Consider the following 20,865-nt stretch of genomic DNA (forward strand, 5'->3'; position numbering starts at 1 on the left):
CAGAGATAGAGAGCCAAAGTATTTAGCAACAATAAGGGCCCGAAGATGAATAGTTCGGGTGTTGAACAAAGCACAAAACCGACAGCGAAGTACATTGTGGTCTGGGCCTAAACAGGTGACACAGTAAGAATGGAAATCTCGGTGTGGTATTTGCTTTCCACAGACGAGACAATTGTTAACTTTTTCTGACATTGGTTAGAGCAAGAAAAAAGGATCCCCAATAGGAAGACTTCAGGATGATTCAATTCCGGAAAAGAAACTCTGCTATCGGCCGACCGGCACTCGTGCGAACTGCTTCTGCTTCGAGCTCCTTGGCAAGAAAGACTGATGCAATGGCGTCATCTGCCTGTTTTTATACCCCTGATGACCTGACGTCAGTCTTGAAGCGACAGCAACCGATGCAGAAATGCTAAGTCTCTGGTATTTAGCTGACTGAGGGCTACCTGCAGGCAGATAACCCAGTGTGATGACTGCAACAGTGAAACACGAAGAACATCAATGATTATACATTACATGCCAGGCACAAAAGACAGAATTACCTGGAAACAAATGTCTGGCCAGAGCATCACAACAATTCCTAGAAAAGCCTGGTAAGAGGTTAAAGACACTGTGTCCCACTGTCTACTTTCAAAGGGACTAATACAAGGAGAGAAGGCGTTGCTGAGGACAGTGGAACCGTGGTTAAATGATGCAATGCCTCACTGAAGCTTTAACTCCAAGGACTCTGCAGGAGTGGCAGGGTTATTACTGTCTCATGTTTTTTATCTGCTGGTTCTTTAATCATTAAAATTTTCCACATCCTTGTGTGTCTACATTCCTTACCTACTTTTGGCTGCTTGAAGATAGCCTCTCCTACTGACAAAGGGACAAACAACCCCTTCCCAGCCCCAAAGACATTCCACAGTCTAGAAAGCCCAGGATTTTCTGTGCTATCAAGAAATAAAATCCCTGTCATTGACTCCCCAAATGATGTTAACATACTGCAAGAGGGTCTCACAGCAACTAATGACTCGTGCCAAAGTCATGACCTCAAGCTAAATGCAAAAAATATATCATCATACCATTTGGCAAAAACACAAACCCTATCGATTACCATATCAACGGTAACCTCCCTAAGCACACAACCTGTGGTGAGATACAGTACAGTTGCGTACACTTACCATAAATGTAGATGTTCGAGTGTATTCACTGTTGCAGTCATTACATTTGGGTTATTTGCTTGCAGGTAGCCCTCAGTCAGCTTGATTAACAAAGTCTTGGGTCTTGCATCAGTTGCTGTCCCTTCTTCCATGACGTCAGGTCGTCAGGGGTATAAAACCTGCAGCCGACGCCATTACAGCAGTTTGTTTTGCCCCAGAAGTCAGGTGCTCCCCCTAATGGGAAGCAATTAAATATAAAAGTACAATGATATACCTCCAACTAAAAAGTAAATACAGCAAAAAGATTAAGCATAGTAAAAGAAAGTAGAGGTATAACCAAAGGAAGTTAAGGAGCTGGAGGGAGAGTAACCAGGACTGCAACAGTGAATACACTCGAACATCTACATTTATGGTAAGTGTGCATAACTGTATTATGTTCTTCATGTTTCACTGTTGCAGTCATTACATTTGGGTAGATTCCCAAAGCTATGGTTGGGAGGAGAAATGTAAATAGCATTAGGACCAGCTATAAGGCCCTGCAAGACTGCAGTGTCCAAGCCAGCTCTGGATTTAGAGAAAACTGGCAAATGATAATGCTTGGTGAAAGTATGTACAGAACTCCAGGTAGCAGCTTCTAGGATGTCCCTGGTAGGGACGCCTCTGAGAAAGGCTGTAGAGGTAGATGCAGCCCTGGTGGAGTGAGGTCTGATCCCATAGGGGATAGGTTTTCCATGGTGCTTATAGCAGAAATGAATGAAATGGCCTATCCATTTAGAAATGGTTTGCTTTGAAATAGCCTTCCCCTCTGCCCTTGCAGCAAATGCCACCAGCAGTTGTTCAGATTTCCTTTGAGGTTTAGTCCTGTCCAAGTAGAATCTAAGTTGTATGTGCACATCTAAGGAATGCAGTATCCGTTCCCCCTTTGTTCTGTGGATTGGGAAAGAAGGTTGGCAAATGAATGGACTGATTAAGAGCCACACTGGATACACCACCTTGGGCATGAAGGATGGATTGGTTCTGTGGGACACCCTGTCCGCATGAAAGATGATGAAAGGCTCCACTGCCATAAGGGCCTACAATTCGGATACCCTTCTAGCTGAAGTGATTGCTAAAAGGAAAGCTGTTCTCCAAGAAAGAAATTTTAAGTCTGCAGTAGCAGCTGGCTCAAAAGGAGGTAGAATGAGTTTCTCCAAAACAAAGTTAAGTTCCCAGGCAGGGATTGGAGCTCTCCTGGGTGGTCTCAAAATTTTGGCCCTTCTGAGGAACTGCTTGGTCAGTGGATGAGAGAAGAGGGGAGGTTCTGTGTTATAATGAGCTGAAATGGCTGAGGCATGGATTTTAATGGAGGAAAAAAGACAGGCCCTTGTGAAGCATCTCAGTTAAGTATTGTAAAATCTGAGGTAAATTGGGCACTGCAGTGCTCATCCCTTGAGATGGGTTCCAGGCACAGAATCTTTTCCATTTTTCAGCGTAAGATTTTCTAGTACTAGGCCTCCTTGCCTCTAAAATAATATCCATCACAGGTTTACTGAGGGATGGCAAAGGAGAGTATTAGGTAATTAGCCAGGCTGCAAGGTTCAGTGTTAGAAGCTGAGGGTGCAAAATCTGGTTCTCCTGCTGGGAGAACAAGGAAGGAGTCTGAGGCAGGTGCCATGGGGATAACCGTGACGCACTGCGCAGGAGGGGGTATCAGTGTTGGTGTGGCCAGTCTGGAGCAATCAAAATCATCCTTGGTTTGTCCTGTTTAACTTTCAGTAGTACTTTGGAGAGCGGAGGCAGTGGGGGGAAGGCAAAGACTGATAGGTTTTTCCAGCCGAAGGACAGAGCATCCACTTTCCAGGCTTGTTTGTGGGGAGTCCATGTGCACAATTTGTCCAATTGGTAGTTCTGGGGGGAAGCAAACAGGTCTATATCTGTGCTCCCCCATTCGCTTGTCAACATGCTGAAAAACCTTGGTTCTAGTTTCCACTAGTGTGGGTCCATGAGTTTTCTGCTTAGTCTGTCTGCCAGTGTATTTAATTTTCCTGGCAGGAATTGAGCTTGTAGGTGGCACTTGATAGCTCAAGGCTGTGTTCCACAGTGCCATGGCTAGTCTGCAGAGGGGGTAAGAATGTGTACCCCCCTGCTTGTTTATGCACCACATAACCGTGGTGTTGTCAGTCTTCACCAGTAGTTGTCCTGGAAGAATGTAGTCCTTGAAGGCTGTCAAGAGTATTTTGTACAGCTACCATTTCCTTTTGATTGATATGCAGGTGCATTCGACTTGGGTTCCATTTGCCCTGAATGCACTTCCCTGCCAGGTGAGTCCCCCATGCACAGTCTGATGCATCTGTTGTTAGGGTTTGGGCGACATGGGGTAGTGTGAAAGCTAGTCCCTTGTTTTGGTGGCAGGCCTCTTCCCACCAAAGGAACTCTAGGCTGTGAGAATGTTGACTCCATAGGCTTTTTAGATACCACTGTAGTTTCCACATATGCAGTCTTGCATATGGAATTTGAAGAATGCAGGAGGCCATGAACCCCAAGGCTTGCAGTATTTGTCTTGCAGATAGCAGGGTTTTTGTGGCCACTTGTTTGAAGTAGGTTGTCAAATGAATTTGCTTTTCTGGCATGAGGTAAGCCATCTGGGAAGTTGTATTCAAGCTTGCTCCCAGGAATATAATTTGTTGACAGGGTACCAGTTGTGATTTATTTTTGTTTATGGTGTACCCCAGACAAGTAAGAACCCTTTTTACAAAGGCCAAATTATTTAAAAGTATGTTGTGGCTTTCTGCCTGAATTAGACAATCGTCCAGATATGGGTATAGTTGAATACTTTTTTGCCTGCAAAATGCAATAACTGGAGCTAGGCACTTTGTGAATACCCTGGGCGCAGTAGATAAGCCAAAGGGCAGTGCAGAGAACTGATAGTGTGTGTAGCCTGCTTTGAAGCATAGGTATCTTTCTGCAAGATTCCTTGACTGGGATGTGCAGGTATGCTTCTTTTAAATCTAGTGTTGCCAACCAGGCGTCATTGCCTAGCATAGGAAGTAATTGGTGAAGAGTCAGCATCCTGAATTTTGGAATCTCCAGAAAGGTGTTTAGAGTAGACAGGTCCAGGATAGGATGCCATGATTTGTCTTTTCTGGGTGCCAGGAAAAGTCTCAAGTAGAAACCTTGTCCCTTTTCCTTTTCTGGTACCAGTTGAATAGCCCCCATGCTTAAGACAAAGTATTTGTTTTTGAGCCTCTGCCCACTGATTTGGGGGTAGGCCCGGCCACCCGTTTGGCGTTGGCAATGTGTGGAAGAGAAATCGCTATCCCTGGGACACTATATTTGAAACCCATTTGTCCTGGGTAATGAGTCCCCAGTTCTTTGCATGAAGAGCAATCTTTCCCCCCAAAGGGGCAGTCAGAAGATAAGTGCTTGGAAATTTTAAAAGGAAGTCATTGAGACAGTTTACCATAGGGGAGAGTCTTGTTATTCCCAGACTTGGAAATGGAGGCTCCCCACTGCTTAGTTCTGAGAGTCCCTTGGGACTGAAACCTGGGGTTTTTGCTGTGTCTGGGTTTGGCTTGAGAAGACCTGGAAAGGACCAATTCTTAGAGGGCCAGTGCCTACTAAATCTAGAAGGCTGAACTTGTAAAAAACCTTTAACAGTTTGCATAGATTTAGCTTTAACTTCCATCTTTTTAAGAACTTCTTCAGCCTTGTTGCCAAACAGGCGGTCCTGATTTAAAGGAGCATCCAACAATTTAGCTTTAACATGATCAGGCAAAGATTGTTCCTTAAGCCAAGCATGCCATCTAAGCACAGACCCAGTAACAACAGCCCTGCAAGAGGCCTCTAAAGAATCAAAACCACATTGCAAAGTATGTTTTCCAACTTGTTCAGCAGAATGCATTAAGTCCTGTAAGTCCTTATTTTCTACACAGTCAGGAATCAACATCATTTTCTGTTTAAGCAGTCCAAAAACACGTTGCTGATATTTTAACAAATGAAATTGGCAGTTTGAAGCTCTAATGGCCAAGGTTGCTGACGTGTAAACCTTTTTACCCCATCTATCCAGCGCCCTGGAGTCTCTATCAGAAGGGGTAGGATTTTTAGCAGTAGAAGCCTTAATGCTCTTGGGCCCCTGTGAAACAGTCTCTGGATCTGCAATAGGAGTTTTGAAAAGGAACTTGTGGGACTCAAGGACCCTGTAGTATCTATTAGGTTTACTAGGAGCAGGAGGCAGGGAATCAGGGGTCAAACTGGATTCTGAGAAAGCATCAACAATGTCTAGTACTGGAGGAGCAGCCAAAGGCCTATGCTGAGGTAGGAGAAGGAAATCCCAAAGCCTCTTTTCTGAATCAGAAAATTCCTGGCTTTCCCAGTGAAAATGCTCCCTTAGAGTATGTAAGGTTTCCCCAAAAGAAAAATCCTCAGGAGGGGAAGCAGAGGGAAGAGAGTCCTCTGCATCAGAATCCTCATAAGTAGGTAAGGACAAATCCAGGTTATCAGAAGAGTCAGAAAAAACAGAATCCTGATCAGAAGATTCATAGTCAAGCTCAGCCCTAGGCCTCTTAGAGGTGGGGGATTGACCACCTCCGATAGATCTTCAGCCATTTTTATCATTTGTTTTTTTGGCATAGAGGCCTGAGCAGGTGGCCTGGGCATCGTTTTTTTATACATGGATCGAGATTAAGGCCTTAGTAATGAAGGAGGCATTGATTTAATATGCTAGCCCGTAGGCCTGAACACACCCTCAGAAGCCTGTGCCTGCACAGCGGCTCCGGACCCATCCAAGGTAGAGACATCCGCGGGTTCCATAGTTGAAGTATCTTGCGGCATACCGGACTCTGAATGGGTCTCAGTAGAGGCCTACAAATCAGAAGTAGCGGGTATCAGGGGTTGTGAAAGCACCTCACTGAGTACCGGCGAACTGGCGACTGGCTTAGGAGAAGCGTCGTCAGCAGCTTTGGACCACGGCGGCCTGCCTCTCTCTTTATCTTTGCGTTTTTTCAGAATCCCAGTAGTCAGATGGCTAACCGACGACATTTCTGGATAATTAAACCGAGAACCAAAATATTTAGAGGCAAAAATGTAGCGATGATGGATAGTGCGCTGATTAAATAAAGCACAAAACCGACAGCAAGGTACGTCGTGGTCAGGGCCTAAGCAAGGAATACAGTACGAATGAAAATCTTTGAGGTATTTTGCTTTCCACAAGTAATGCAATTATTAATTTTTACTGACATTGGTAAGGAGCAAGAAAAAGTTTCCCCAACGGGATACTTAACTTTTAGTTGAAGACTTCGGTTCTGAAACTCGAAAATGAAAATTTCAGGAGTCGGCCGACCGGCACTTGCGAACTGCTTCTGCTTCGGGCACCACACGGCAAGAAAGACTGATGCAATGGCATCGGCTGCATGTTTTACACCCCTGACGACCTGACGTCATGGAAGAAGGGACAGCAACTGACCCAGGACCCAAGACTTTGTTAATCAGGCCGACTGAGGGCAACCTGCAACAGTGAAGCACGAAGAACATCTACAAACCCAGCAGAACGGTTCTGGTGATCATTCATCAAGAGCATGACTTAATGGGGAAACAAATATGCAGATTAAGCTGCAATAGATACTGTGAAAGTCTACAGAGACATCAAAGGCAAAAAAAAAGAAATGAATGCCGTGTGCTGCTGAGGGAGGTTAGACGCAACGTACTAGATACATATAAAGCCTTACACAGTAAAGAAGAGCTCCAAGTCTGAAGTCGAACTTCAAAACATCATACAGCTGCTCCACAACACAGATCACCTGTGCAAGTAAAAGCTGGCTTACTTGGGTGCAGCTTACCACAACTGATCATTTAAAGCAATAATTCAAGAAGAAAGGGATGCCTCATGCACACAAAAACGCAAAAAGTTATTTAACTGTTCATATATGCTTCCATAAACTGGGCTACAAACCTGGGCTCGAAGATCAGAGATGCAGATGAATTTTTTTAGCACATTCTTGGGTAAAATGTAAGTATAACCAGTTTCTTTGATATCATCAGATGAGACATAAATGTGGTTGGTACGCAGATGAAGATTTGCAGCAGAAATTGCTCTGTAAAGAAAGGCAAAAAATACCCATTTAGGTATGACATGTAATTCTGCAGTTTTTGTCTGCTTATGTAAACAATACAGTTGCAAAAAAGAACAAAATGCAGCAAAAACACCACACTTGCTGCACAGAAATTCTAACACACACACGTATACATATATTAAGTACAAAAAAAAAAACCCACTTCCAAGCCAGGCAGCTGTCCTCGACAGGTACACAGAAAACCAAATACATACTCCCCATAAAAAGTTTATTTTCAAGGACAACTGTTTGTGTGTAGCATAACACCAAGAGGGTTTTAAAAGGCTCCTGTATGACTTTCAGATCAAAACAAAATACTGGTCCTCAGTCCATGGTCCAATAAGCCTTGCCCTGACAGTGCTCACAAAATGAACTCAACTTGCACCTCTATAGTAAGCATCAAAACTGAACTTCACCAGGACCCTCTGCAGAGGCTATATAGCAATTTTCTTCCCAAAAGCCCTTTCAAGGCAAGTTCTTTCATGTCAAGACTCCACAATTCCCTATGCCAGATACATGGCATAGAGGGATAAAATCAAACCTATGATGCAGATGGCTAGAGTTTGAACAGTGGTTCAGGCACTTACGCAAGCTGGTCAGGGAGGAGTGAGTGAAAGGCCATAGCCAACTTACCCATGGAAAAATAAAGACCACTAGGTGAGGCACCCTATGGGATCATTAGGAATTACCTGGTGAGGCTCAGGCCTGGCTAGCCCACAATGTCACAAGTGGAACTCTCCTTGCAAAGGTACACTTCTCTCATGAAATAGCAATATCAGAGTTCAGAAAAGCCATCAAGGGAGAAGACAGTATTTTACCCCTAGGACCAGCAAGGTGGCTTGCTCCCCACCAACAGATTCAAACAGGAATCCCAACTGGCTCTCTGTTCGTTTATGAAAGAGAAAAAAAGGGTTGCGTGGCTCTTGTCAATCCCAGGAATGCCCGTCTCCCCATACCATCGGAACAAAGGGACTGAATGAATGCTAGTACTGGATCTATGAGTCAAGTCTGTGAAGGTGGGGGAAAGAGACTCCAAGCCACACTGTTGTATGCTGTGGTAATACTACACTTTACTTAAGACAGATGTAGTCCCATACCCCCCCCACTTCTGATCACCACAGAACATATATGAGCCACTGTTAGAAAAAAATTACACAAAGCTGCTATAAATACAAACAATCTCAATCTCTGCCTAAAGCTGATGGGGCCATCTGTGATGCAGGTGTGCATGTGTGTGGGTAGGGGGATACCAACAGAAGATTGGCTTCTGTCAGATCAACTAACATGGTTAATACTCTCACATAACATCTTGAGGGGCTCTGTATAGTAGATAAAGAACTTAATATTACAAACAGCATTTACAATCTCATTCTTAAACATTAGGCATAGGCCAGATGGCCTACTTGATAAAAATAAAAGGATCAAAAGTTAGGATTATACAGTAGCTAAGAGGCCAAAGGAAACTCTAATCCTAGAGTAGGAAATCAGGTTGCACTACTTGGTAAAATGTAAGAAATGAGCAGGTGTGGCTTGGGTGCTTGCAACTGAAGCATTCTTTAAGGAGTAGTCCTTCCTGCAGATGGACTTCAAATATGCCGGCTAAAAGTCTGCTGGCAACAGAATGATAGAAGTGTGTAGCTGGCTGTTCACTTGGTAAGACTCAGGCAAATGCCACGGCATCACCAGAGCCCCGAAGACAAACAAGCAGTCACAGATGACATCTCGGGTAATCCTACTTCAAACTTTGTATCTATGACAGTCACCTGGAATTCTGACTTCCAAGAAACAAACTTCAACTCTGTACAGCCAACAGCTACAAAAGACAAAGACTTTCGCCATAAAATTAAAAAAGTTATAGCAGTAATGGAAAAGGAGAAAGATCTCTTCAGGAAATGCTTACTCAGGCTGCACTGAGTCACATTCCTGCTCTCTACCTAGATGGTATAAACATGTACCACCACAGCAGAATAACTGAAGCCAAAAATCAATGGGCATCTAAGGTAAGCCCAACAGAAACAAGTTCACTGATTGGGAGAAAGGATACTTTGCAATATAGAGACCAGTTTTCACTTGGCTGGAGAGGTACACCTAATGGACGGCTTCTTGACAGGAGGCCTGGCAGGATAAGGACAGCGAATGGGAAAACCAAACCCTAAGGTAAAGATTGCTGTCATGAAAGCTGGATGGAATATCCCAGCCTGAGCCACAATACTCAATGGATACACCAAAGTTAGGCCACTACAGTGTTTTTTTTTCTGCTCTTGAGACATCAGGGTAAATAAGCTCAACTATTGGCAGCAACACCCCATCCAGTCTAGAAAAAGTGCACACCAAGTCTATGCCACCCTGTGCTGGTGAAGGAAACAGAACCTGAGAGAAGGGCTCCTTCACAGTACAAACAGGCTGCCATTTGGAGGTGCCCCATGCCCAGAAAATCTGAATACTAATGTGTCAAAGCCACTTGAGCTGTAACTTAAGTATGTAACAGAAACTTGACTGAGTGTAGTACAAGAGACTAAGACCATTTGACTTAAAAATCAACAGTATGAAATGAGTTAAACTTATTAAAATTAAAAATTTCATTTTGGAGTAAGCATCTCAATCTAATGTAAGGGAGTTGTGCCCCTCATGCTTCCCTTATTTTTTTATTTTTATTTATTTATTTTTTTTAACTCCAAAGTCTAAGCTTTTTAAACTTAAAGGAATTCAAGCACCACTCAAAACAACCCATCTTTAGTACAAATAAAATTCAGGAAAACAAACATTGTGTGAGCAACTCAAGATACTAGTTGATGTTCAAATACAAGACCACCACTGCTACATACATTCCTTATCCAAATGAGTTACCAAAAGTGGATGCCTGAATAGTACAGTTTTGTACCTACCATAAATGTAGATGTTCGAAGATCCACATTGCTGCAGTCCTTACACTTGGGTAGTCCGCTGTCCTCAATATCAAAGTATTAGGCTGGCGTCGGTCAAGGCGCTTAAGACTGACATCAGGACGTCAGGGTACAAATGCGCATGACCGACGTCATATCCTCAGTCTTTTCTTGCCCCAGATGTCAGAAGACCCTAAACAGAAAGGTCAAAACCAAAAGACAGCAAAACAACCAACCACCCTTGTACTAACCATATGTACAATATATACAATATTCACAATATGTACAACCCAAACCACACAACCGCCTCTAACTACAGAGGGAAGGAGGGAGGGATAATTGACTGCAGCAATGTGGATCTTGAACATCTACATTTATGGTAGGTACAAAACTGTACTATGTTCTTCATCTCACATTGCTGCAGTCCTTACACTTGGGTAGAATCCCAAAGCAGAGATAAGGGAGGATGGCAAAACTATAAAGCAGTAGGAGCTGCCAAAATGCCCTGTAAAATTGCAGTGGCAAAACCAGCCCTCGATTTAGAGTAAAGTGGAAGGTGATAATGCTTAGAGAAAGTATGCACTGAACTCCAAGTAGCTGCCTCCAAGATATCTTTAGTTGCCACCCCTTAAAAAGCTGTAGAAGTGGCAGTAGCCCTAGTGGAATGAGGCCTAATCCCAGCTGGAATCTCCTTACCATGATGGGAATAACAGAAAGCAATACAAAAACCAATCCACTTAGAAATAGTTTGTTTTGACACAGGCTTGCCCTGAGAACCCAAAGCAAAAGAAACAAATAACTGCTGAGACTGCCTGAACCCTTTAGTTCTGCTCAAATAATATCGCAACTGCCTGTGTATATCCAAAGTGTGCAAAATCTTTTCCCCTTTATTTTGGGGTTTGCATAAAAAGTAGGCAAATGAATACTTTGGTTTAAAGCCACACTAGAAACCACTTTAGGCATAAAGGAAGGATTACTATCCTTATGGAAAATTAAGAAAGGCTCAACTGCCATAAGGGCCTGTAATTCAGAAACCCTTCTCAGAGGTAATGACCAACAAAAAGCAGTCTTCCATGATAAATATTTCAACTCAGCAGTAGCTGCAGGCTCAAAAGGTTGTAGAGTGAGTTTCTCCAACACAAAATTGAGATCCCAAGCAGGAGTAGGAGCTCTGGGGTCTTATATTCTTTGCCCCTCTAAGGAATTGCTTAAACAAAGGATGAGAAAACAATGGTGGGTCACAGTCATAGTGAGCAGAAATTGCTGCAGCATGAACCTTAATAGAAGAGAAGGACAAACCTTTGTCCAGTAACTCAGTAAGATATTGAAGAGCCACACTTAAATTAGGCTTAGAAACATCAAATTCCTTTGCTGTACTCCAAAATAAAAATCTCTTCCATTTATCTCACTTTCCTTGTACTAGGCCTTCTGGCCTCCAAAATAACATTCAAAACTTGCTGTGGAAGCTGAGACCCTCCAGGGTTCAAAACAGAATATGCCAGGCTGTCAGGTGAAGAGAGTGAAGTTTGACATTGAGTAAATGACTGTTCTCCTGAGACAGCAGGTGTGGAATCAAAGGCAAAGGCCATGGAGGCTCCCGTATCAGACTTCTCAGTAATGGGTACCAGTGCTGTCGAGGCCAATTTGGAGCTATTAAAATCATCTTTGGCTTGTCCTGTCTGACCTTCAGGAGTACCTTTGGGAGGAGAGGCAGAGGTGGAAAGGCATACACATGAAGATTGTTCCAATTGAATGAAAGAGCATCCACTTTCCAAGCTGTGGGATGAAACCTTTTTGTGCAAAACTTTGGCAGCTGGTAGTTTAGTGGAGAAGCGAACAGATCTATGTCTGGAGTTCCCCATAACACTGTCAACTTCTGAAATACATGAGGATCCAATTTCCACTCATGGGGATCCATAATTTGCCTGCTCAACACATCTGCTAAGGAGTTCTGTGCTCCCAGCAGAAACCTTGCCTGAAGATTTAGCTGTAAACTGAGAGCCGTCTCCCACAAAATCATTGCTTGTCTGCATAGAGGATAAGAATGTGCTCCCCCTTGCTTGTTGATGTACCACATGACAGTTGTGTTGTCTGTTAGAATCAACACCTGCCCTGGAAGAAGTAAATCCTTGAAAGCTATTAATGCAAATTGGACTGCTAACATCTCCTTCAAGTTGATATGTAGATGTTGAAGTCTGGCGTCTTGTACCCACTTTCCATTTAGATGAGCTCCCCAAGCTTTGTCTGAGGCATCTGTCGTTAGAATCTGACTCTGGCGGGTCACAGAGAGTCCCTTGTTTAGGTGACATTCCTGAGCCCACCACAAAAATTCCTTTTGAATGCAAGGTATTATCTGAATGACAGTGTCCATATCTTGGCAGTGCTGTGTCCATACATTTTTGAGATACCATTGTAGCTTCCTCATATGCAGTTTGGCATTGGGAAGCACCAGAATACAAGATGCCATGAACCCCAAGGCTTGAAGGACTGTCCTTGCAGTCAGCCTGGACTGATGAGACAATTGATGGAAGTAAAGAAAGATTCTTTTGTTTGTCCAGGGTCAAAAGGCCATCTGGGATGCTGTATTCAGTCTCACACCCAGAAAGCACATGTCCTGAGAGGGTACTAGACTGGACTTTATTTCGTTCACAGAATACCCCAGGCATCTTAGCACTGCTATCACATATTGCAAATGATAAAGAAGTTCGTCCTTTCCTTGGGCCAGAATCAGGCAATCGTCCAAATAAGGATAGATCTGTATTCCTCTTAGCCTGAAGAAAGCTATCACTGGAGCCAGAACCTTCGTGGAACACTCTGGGCGTAGATAAGCCAAAGGGCAATGCAGAGAACTGATAATGAGAAGTCCCAGCCCAGATACTTCCTGCAACTTAGCCTGATAAGAACATGAAGGTAAGCCTCCTTGAGATCCAGAGTCACCATCCAGTGATCTTTGCCCAGCAGAGGTAAAAGCTGTTGTAACGTCAACATTTTGAACTTGGGAATGTCCAGATAAGTGTTGAGGATAGATAAATCCAAAATCGGTCTCCACGTGTTCCCCTTCTTTGGTACTAGGAACAGGCGAGAATAAAATCCTAGGCCCACTTCTGGCAGAGGGACTATTTGGAGCAGCAGAGAAATTTGTTTGTGAGCCTCTAGTCTTTGCTGAGGAGGAACGTCCGGCATGCCTTTGAAAGGAGGCAAGGTATGGAAATAAAACCTGTAACCTTGGTGTATGATATCCAATACCCATCTGTCTTGGGTAATCAAACTCCAATTTTCCTGAAGAGTGCCAACCTTCCTCCCAAAGGTGCTGCCAGGCAAGAAGGATCTGGCAGCTGAAAAGGTAGGTCATTGGGCCTGTTTAAGGACTGGCCCCTGCCCTCACCTGAAGATTGTGCAGGAGAACTCCCTGTTCTAGGTCTGAAGGAGCTCTGAGCTCTGAGATCTACCCCTAGACTGTGAATCATAAGAACCCTTAGCAGGCCAATTCCTACTAAACTGGAGGCTGGACTTGCAAAAATCTTTAACAGTCTGCATAGACTTAGCCTTGTCTTCCATTTTCTTCAAGACTGACTCCACAGGTGAACCAAACAACACATCAGACTGTAAAGGAGCATCCAAAATCCTTGTCTTAACATGTTCAGATAAATTCTGATCCCTCAGCCAGCCGTGCCTAGAACTGACCCAGTGGCAGCCAAGGCCTGTACAGCATCAAAACCACATTGTAAAGAATGCTTACCCACCTGTTCAGAGACATGCACCAAATCTTGTAATTCCTTACATTCAATGCCTTCCGCCAGAGCATCTACCTTAGACTTCAGTTGAGAAAGAAGATAGTTTTGATATTTCAACATGTGAAACTGGCAATTCAAAGCCCTCATAGCTAAGGTGGAAGATGTATAGACTTTCTTTCCCCATCTATCCAAAGCTCTGGCCCTATCTGGAGGAACCGGATTTTTTACAACAGATGCCTTGACATAGGACTCTTATAAAGATATTTATGAGCCTCAGGCACCCTGTAATACCTATCCGGTTTAACAGGAGCAGGAGGCAGAGAATCAGGATTAAGTGAAGCCTAAACACATCTTCCACAACATCCAGAACAGGAGGTATAGCCAAAGGCCTATGCTGGGGTAAAAACAAAATTCCCTAAGCCTTTTCCTGGAATCAGAGAAGTCCTGACCTTCCCACTTAAAATGTTCCCTCATGGAATGAAGAGTCTCTGAAAAGAAAAATCCTCTGGAGGAGAAGCAGAAAATCATCTGCATCAGAATCAGAATAAGGAGAGTACTCCTGCAAGTCTTCAAAACATCTGAAGCCTGCTCAAAACTCCCCAACTCTGGTTCCACCCTAGGCCTCTTATCTGAAGAACCTCTAATCAAAGTAATTAAATCTTCTGCCATTTTAAGCATGTGCTTTGGGCACAGATCCTGAAGAACTAGGAGTGACACCAACAGAAGCTAAACCTGGCCTGCCTCTGGGAGAAGCCTTAGAAACAGGAGGAGAGGGCCTAACCACCCTAGGAACTTCAGTCTGACCTGCCTCCTGAGAGGCCACATCCTGCAATAACAAAGTCTCCCCTGGGACTCCAGAGAAGCCTCCGGTGAACCACGGTTCCACTGGCGCCCAAAGAACCCCCGGCCTGGTGCCGACACTCTTCTTGCCTGGGTTTAGCTGCCTTGTCTTTGGCTTCTTGAAAGAAGCGCGCCGGAGCATCCCGATGGCATCTTATATAATTGCACCGCTCACCAACCTGGCACAACAAAAGAGCTTGAACCTAGCACTGCTCAGGCCCCAAACAAGGAATACACAAAGTATGATAATCTAAATACAGTTATTCACTTTTTCTGACATCCAAACTAAAATATTGGTCTGAAACTCCGAATTAAAAATTTCAGAAGCAGCGGCACTTGCCAACGCGCTTCTGCATCAAAGACTGAGGATATGACGTTGGTCATGCGCATTTACCCCCTGACGCCCTGATGTCAGTCTTAGCGCCTTGACCCCGGCGGCCTAATACGTAAGGACTGCAGCAATGTGAGATGAAGAACATCTTTTGTTCATACTTCCACAGCTTTAGTAGACATCCCCCACAAGCACTGCTTCTTCTTGTCCAATCTCAGGCCAATGCACGGCACAGCTGAAGACACTTGTGCCATTATTCACCTTTTCTGGCAGAAAAGAATTTAGAAGTGCAATCTCAAAAGGGACACAGAGTTCTCCCCAGGTCACAATCAGTAAAGTCCTAAAAGATCCTTGTCCGCATATACCCACCTAGCTGCTGGTGCTGATCACAATACTAAAGATGACGCGGGAAAAACAAGGATAAACTGAACTAGAAATGCCAAAGGATAACACACTGGGCTTCTGATCCCAATGGGACCTTGCAAACTCTAATATATGAATCCAGAGGAAGGAAAATGGAAGTTTACACTGCAGCCATGATCTAGTTTAACATCCAGTGTTATGGTGAGTTGCTCACACAACTGTACCATATACGATTAGTAGGTATCACTGTTGCAAGTACTATTCTTTACTTACAGAAGTGTACTACAGCAAGTGAAAGGAATACTTCTGGGGAGGTTACCAGATCATGTTCTGCAGGATGGCAGTAGAAAAACTTGCTCTGGTCAAAAAGGCTGGATGCAAAGCTAGTAAACATTAGAAATAAAGGACCAATGTCTATGTCACTACCTCACCAAAATTCACGGAGTGCACATTTTCCAAAGACAATGCAGCTGTTTACTGCTCTGTCAGAAAGTGTTCTAACCATCATCGCTAACATTTTGCTGCTGGACTCGTAACAGAAAGGCTACAAAACCTACCAACCACTTAGAAAGGGGTCTGCTTAGAGACAAATATAACAATGTTGCCTGCATTATACAAATGAAGAGCCAGATCACCTGCCTGACATCTCTGGTCCTGGCAAAGTAAAGTGCAGTTGAGTAAGTATGTACTATAACATTACATGCCCTACTGATCACTGCTGCAGTATTCCAAACAGATGGGTTATTTTGCCAAATAAGCAAGATGTTCATCTGAGATACCAAAACTTTCCATAAAGCCTTATGTTCGATGTATGATCTAAGCCCAAGGGTGTAAGGGTGCATAAGCTGACACATGAGCATAAGTAAAACACTCTTGAAATCAGTAAGATAGAAGAGGGCTGAGAGACTAAATAAACCTGGTCATCTAAGAAGGAAGAGGCAGAAAGGTAGTGATCCCCCCCAAGGTCCATTAGGAAAAGGAAAGGAAGAATCATAGATGGGGGATGGTGGGGAGGGAAGGAATATTGCAATAATGATCAGTAGGACATCTACTGTTATGTTCTTACTCAACTGTATTATGTCTTTCCTTAGATAACATTTGCAGTATTCCAAAGTGATGGGCAATTCCCAAAGCTCAACAGGGGTGAAGGGTGGTTGGAAGGGATATAGCAAAATTGTGTTGTAATCCAGAGGACTAACCTGGTAAAAGTTGCTCTAGAGCTAGAAAAAGGCATCCAGTGTGTAATGTTTAGTGAAACTATGCATTGAAGATTGATGGAAAACTGTTCTAGTGTCAATCTCCTTGTAAAAGGCCCTAGATGAAGTCACTGCACTAGTAAATTGACTCTGCTGGAGAGGGTAAGGATTTACCATGCTGAGTGTAGCAAAAGGAAATAGAATTAAAGATCCAGTTAGCAATAGTTTGTTTTGACATCGAGTTCCTTAACTTATAAACTTGGAAACAGACAGTTGGTGAGACTTGATGATATCCTTAGTCTTATCTGGGTAGAAACAGAGATGCCTATGCACATAACAATATGAATTCTTTCAACCTTATTTTGTGGATAAGGGAAGAAAGTTTGAAGACTTACGACCTGATTCAGAGACTGTTCATTTACTACCTCAGGCACAAAGGAGGGATTGGCCCTTAATGACGCTCTGTCCTTTTGAAAAATAAGGAAGGAAGTGGTTGCCATAAGGGCCTGTAGTTTGGAGACACACCTGGTAGTGGTGACAGCCACTAGAAGTAGTGGGTCATACTTTTCTGTCAGACAGCATATAGCAAATCTTTTCCATTTTGCTATGTAAGATTTGCTGGTGGTCCGTTTTCCTCCCTCCCAAAAAACCTTATGCACATACTCAGAAAATTGGCGTCTAAAGGATATCAAAATCTCAATGAGCAATCACAGATTTTCAATGCATAACAAGGATGTGTGGTATGTCTTTGAAGCCTTTCGACATTATTAAGTGGGGTTCTCCCTACTCACCATCATCAGTAACTTTGGTTGGTATACCTTTGAAGCCTTTGGAAATGATTAAGTGTGGTTCTCCCTACTCACCATCGTCAGTAACTTTGGTTGTTTAGGACATTCAAATCTTGGATGCCATACCAGTCTCTGGTGGGGTAGTGGGAGTCTGAGTGGATGTCTGGCATACTGTGGGTTCCAAAACCTCTGTGGGTGTATCAAGAGTCCAACCGGGAAGTTATGATATTAAGCCTAGGCCTTAAGCTTTCTCTTATGAATGGGCAGGACATCAGGTGTATAATTTTTCCTGGATGAGGTGTTTAAGGAGCTGAGTTTCCACGAATGACTTGAGAAACAAAAGTTGAGTTCTTAAGGTCCTAGGGACAAAGGCCTGACAAACCATACAATTTTTGAAGTTGTGCTCTGCACCAAAGGACCGACAAACTGTACAATTTTTGAAGATGTACTCTGCACCTAAGCAGAACAAGCACTGGAAGTACAGATCCTTGTAAAGAATCTGTCTATAGCAAACACACTTCTAATAGACCAACAGCAAGGGAATCGACAAAAAAATAAGGAAGGTTTCCCAATGAGATACTTACCTAAATCAGTGACGGCCAAAGGTACCAATGACAACACATAAAACAGATATAGAAGGGTGCCAGACGTGCATTTGGAGTGGCAGCAAGATAGTCTGAGGATTTACCCTCATACATCTGCTTATGTGCCCTTACGCAAACAGGATGAGGTCAAGTGTCAGCTGTATGACTCTATGAAAGGTTTTGGCATCCCAGCCAGACATCCAGTTTATTTGATGAGATAACCCAACAGTTTGGAATACTGCAACAATGATCCACAGAAGATCACCAGAGCTGTTACTGGATGTCAAAGAAGGTGCTAGATCGTCCAGTTATTCTGAAGATTACAGAAGAAGGTGGGTAACTGGACTGATGGGTTATGTACCAGTTCAGAACTACCAGAAGCATAAAGGTTGGACTGGTACCAAGGCTAAAACTATCTTCACGAAACACTGTGCAGAGCTCCTTGCACAAGGACCTGTAGCACTGGTACTCTTCTTACTGAAGTAATGCTGGCTGAATTAACTGCTAGCAAGAGGGTTTGCCAGGAGAGTAACTTAAAAGGCAGAGAAGCAATGGGCCTTAATGGGGTCAATAAAAACCTTTGAATGATAGAATTAAAGTCTGAAGGATAGATCACTGCACTGGATTCCTATGTAGTTTCAAATGAAGTACCTGCTTCAAAAACTGATTCATCTAGCAGTGGTTCAACCAACAGCACAGTTCCATGGGTGAAGCATGCCACAGTGGCAGAAAGCTGCACCTTCATGTGTAAGAAATGCCTTTGGAAACAAGCTCCGTGTATTGTACAAATTGAGCACTGTTCTAGGCATAAACCCGGAAAACAGCAACAAAATTAGAAATGCTTCAATTTTGCAAGCTATGATTTTCCTTTTTTTGTCTTTTCTGGATTCCTGCAATAACTCAATTTCTCTGGAAGTATGTGGAGTCTAATTAAAAGAAAATATAAGAGTAAACTCAGATGTTGAAGAGAATGCATCATCCCCTGCCCCCATGTGCCCAATTGTAAAATGTCTAGAAAATCCATTAAAAGATGTTTACACAAACGAAGTTTCATAGCACTTTAGATACACAACTGCTGCCTTGTTGAGCTCCAACTTGGCAATACGATTTAGTCATGTCCTGGACTGCAAACAGCATACATTTGGGATAGGTAGGCCTTGCCCACCTTGGCAGGACTCATGTTAGTACTTTTTTCCAGGTTTTCTTAACCGGTTCCACTTTTTTAAATTAACGAATTGATTATATACAGCACGACAAAAACATATACACTACAGAAAACACAAACATGATGCTGCTGTGCAGGTCATGCCAACTACAGGCATATTTTAATCAACTGAACTGAAGAAGCTGTAGCAATTATTCCACTTTAAAAGTTGCACTATCTGTTCCACTCTTTCTCTAGAGTCATCAACACAAAGTACTAACACCACAGACCAGTTCTTGAAGTACTTTGTTAAACCATAACTCTAAACCTCTTAGAGAAAGAAATATGGACAGAGCCAAAAATAATGGGGGTACAAAGGCCAAAAATTAGCAACATATTTTAAATATTGCTCTTACAAACTTAGGAAGTTGCTAGATTAGTATTTTTGTTAACATGCACTTTCTGAAGGATATGAAGTCTGAAACTCAAATGTATGTCATTATTTAGTGACTTCAATCCTTGGTGATTTGCCAAAAAAAGTACAGTTTTGTACCTACCATAAATGTAGATGTTCGAGTGTTCACCCTGCTGCAGTCATCACACTAGGGTTATCCTGTCGTCAGGCGGTCCCCACAGTCAGACGGATTTCCAAAGTCTTGGTCCAACATTGGTTGCTGTCGCCTCATCCCTGACATCAGTGCGCCAGGGGTACAAATATAGTAACCAACGCCATTTTCTTCAGTTTTTCTTGCCCCAGATGTCAGGTGCCCCCAAAAAGGTGATCCAAATTAGTACCAAATGGTGTGAACACTGTACAAACAAAAAATTCCTTCAGCTATATGCAAATACATCAGTAAGGCATAGCAGAGATTTAGCCAATAGATCAGAGGGGTTGGAGGGAGGGTAACCTGGACTGCAGCAGGGTGAACACTCGAACATCTACATTTATGGTAGGTACAAAACTGTACTATGTTCGTGTTACCCTGCTGCAGTCATCACACTTGGGTTGAGTCCCAAAGCTAAGGTAGGGTGGAGGAATCATAGAGGGTTAGTGGAGGCAATGAGGCCCTGCAGAACTGCAGTGGCGAAGCCCGCCCTGGACTTAGAATAAAGAGGTAAGTGAAAGTGTTTGGTGAAGGTGTGTACAGAACTCCAAGTTGCAGCTTCTAAAATTTCCTTGGTAGGAACCCCCCTGAGAAAGGCTGTAGAGGTAGCTGTAGCCCTGGTAGAGTGCAATCTAATCGTAGGGGGAACTGGTTTCCCATGATGGGTATAACAGAATCGTATGCAATGGCCTATCCATTTAGAAATGGTTTGCTTGGATATGGCCCTCCCTTGAGAAGCTGTAGCATAGGATACAAAGAGCTGGTCAGTTTTTCTGATAGCCTTAGTTTTATCCAAGTAGTAACAAAGCTGCCTGTGAATGTCCAAGGAATGCAGGAGTCTCTCACCTTTGTTGTGTGGATTGGGGAAGAAAGTGGGTAGATGGATGGTTTGATTTAAAGCTACACTGGAAACCACCTTAGGCGTGAAGGAAGGATTAGTCCATAGAGAAACTCTGTCTTGATGAAAAATGAGGAAAGGTTCTACTGCCATAAGTGCCTGTAATTCTGAGAGACTCCTTGCAGAAGTTATTGCCAGGAGCAGGGCAGTCTTCCAAGATAGGAACTGAAGGTCTGCAGAGAAAGCTGGTTCAAAGGGATGTAGTGTTAGTTTTTCCAGCACAAAGCTGAGGTTCCATGTTGGTGTAGGAGCTCTTCTAGGTGGTCTAATGTTTT

The 20,865-nt window shown here is 43.3% G+C and overlaps 1 protein-coding gene across 1 annotated transcript in view; it reads right to left on the minus strand.

Annotated features, from left to right (window-relative positions):
• Window positions 1-20,865, minus strand: part of PRPF8 (pre-mRNA processing factor 8) — a 2,252,227-nt gene that overhangs the window by 190,842 nt on the left and 2,040,520 nt on the right. The window contains exon 37 of the mRNA XM_044054875.1: window positions 7,066-7,207. Coding sequence (XP_043910810.1) covers window positions 7,066-7,207 — 142 coding nt within the window. The remainder of the gene's footprint in view (window positions 1-7,065; window positions 7,208-20,865) is intronic.

This window comes from Protopterus annectens, chromosome 13.part0, assembly GCF_019279795.1.
Source record: "Protopterus annectens isolate FY-2018-M chromosome 13.part0, PAN1.0, whole genome shotgun sequence".
Taxonomy (NCBI): Eukaryota; Metazoa; Chordata; order Ceratodontiformes; family Protopteridae; genus Protopterus; species Protopterus annectens.